The sequence below is a fragment of the Charadrius vociferus genome, unplaced genomic scaffold (genome assembly GCF_000708025.1).
Source record: "Charadrius vociferus isolate BGI_N301 unplaced genomic scaffold, ASM70802v2 scaffold2715, whole genome shotgun sequence".
In the NCBI taxonomy this organism is placed as follows: domain Eukaryota; kingdom Metazoa; phylum Chordata; class Aves; order Charadriiformes; family Charadriidae; genus Charadrius; species Charadrius vociferus.
Window position 1 is genome coordinate 55,857 of NW_009648635.1, and position 875 is coordinate 56,731.

Consider the following 875-nt stretch of genomic DNA (forward strand, 5'->3'; position numbering starts at 1 on the left):
CAGGATGAGGAAACATGAGGCTGCAGCAGCCTCAGCCAATCAGCACACGGGGCCAGGAGCCCCCACAGCCTCTTGCAGTGGAGAACACGCAGTGTCTGCGGAGGTCTCAGCCAATCAGGGGTGGTGGAGGTGAAGCTCAGCCAATCAGTGTCCCCCTGGGGAGGCCGGTGCCTCCTGCCCCGCTGGAGGCCGTGCTGGTGGGATGTCCCCACTGGGCCCCGCAGCGCCAGCCCCGGGGTGGTGGGGGGTCTCCATCCCTGCAGCCCCCCAGGTGTGACGCTGGGGGGACGCTGGTGGAGCGGGGCCGGGGGCAGGACACCCCTTGAGGTCCCCTTTGCCCAGGGCAGCCTCCAGCTGGAGAGGTTCTGCCCCCCAAACGGTGGAGTCTGAGGCCAGAACAGCTGAAAACAGGAGATTTCCTCCCTGCCATCGAAGCTCATTTCTTGGTTTCTTGACGTGTAACGCCCGTGGGCAGCAGCAGACTGTTGCCACGTCTTTTTGTGGACACCTGAAGTGCTTCCCCTCTCCATTCCTTCCATTACGGGCCAAGGTCTTGGGCTACTCGAGTTCTTCTCGCTCCCTTCTGGATCCCCCCCGCATGGCGCCCGTCCCCTATGCAGCGGAGGGAAACGGGGGGTCTCCCGCGGTCCTCAGCAGAGCGGGGGACCGCCACGCTTGGGGTGGAGACCTGACCCTCGCACCTCCCGGTCCTCCTGCAGAGCGGCTCCTCGACCTTCCCTCTGTGGAATCTCAGCTGGTTGGTTTTGGACAAAAATCTTTTACTTTTCAGGCCCGAAGGCACGCGGCATTTACCGCTCCCCCCGCAGAGGAAGGGCTCCCGCTGTGTTGGGAGGGTGTACCCTGGCTGCTCCTGC

The 875-nt window shown here is 64.2% G+C and overlaps 1 protein-coding gene across 1 annotated transcript in view; it reads left to right on the forward strand.

Annotated features, from left to right (window-relative positions):
* The first annotated feature begins 598 nt into the window (after positions 1 to 598).
* Positions 599 to 875, forward strand: part of LOC104287513 (AP-3 complex subunit sigma-2-like) — a 7,453-nt gene continuing 7,176 nt past the window's right edge. Inside the window, exon 1 of the mRNA XM_009886229.1 lies at positions 599 to 757. Within this exon, the coding sequence (XP_009884531.1) occupies positions 599 to 757 (159 nt within the window). The remainder of the gene's footprint in view (positions 758 to 875) is intronic.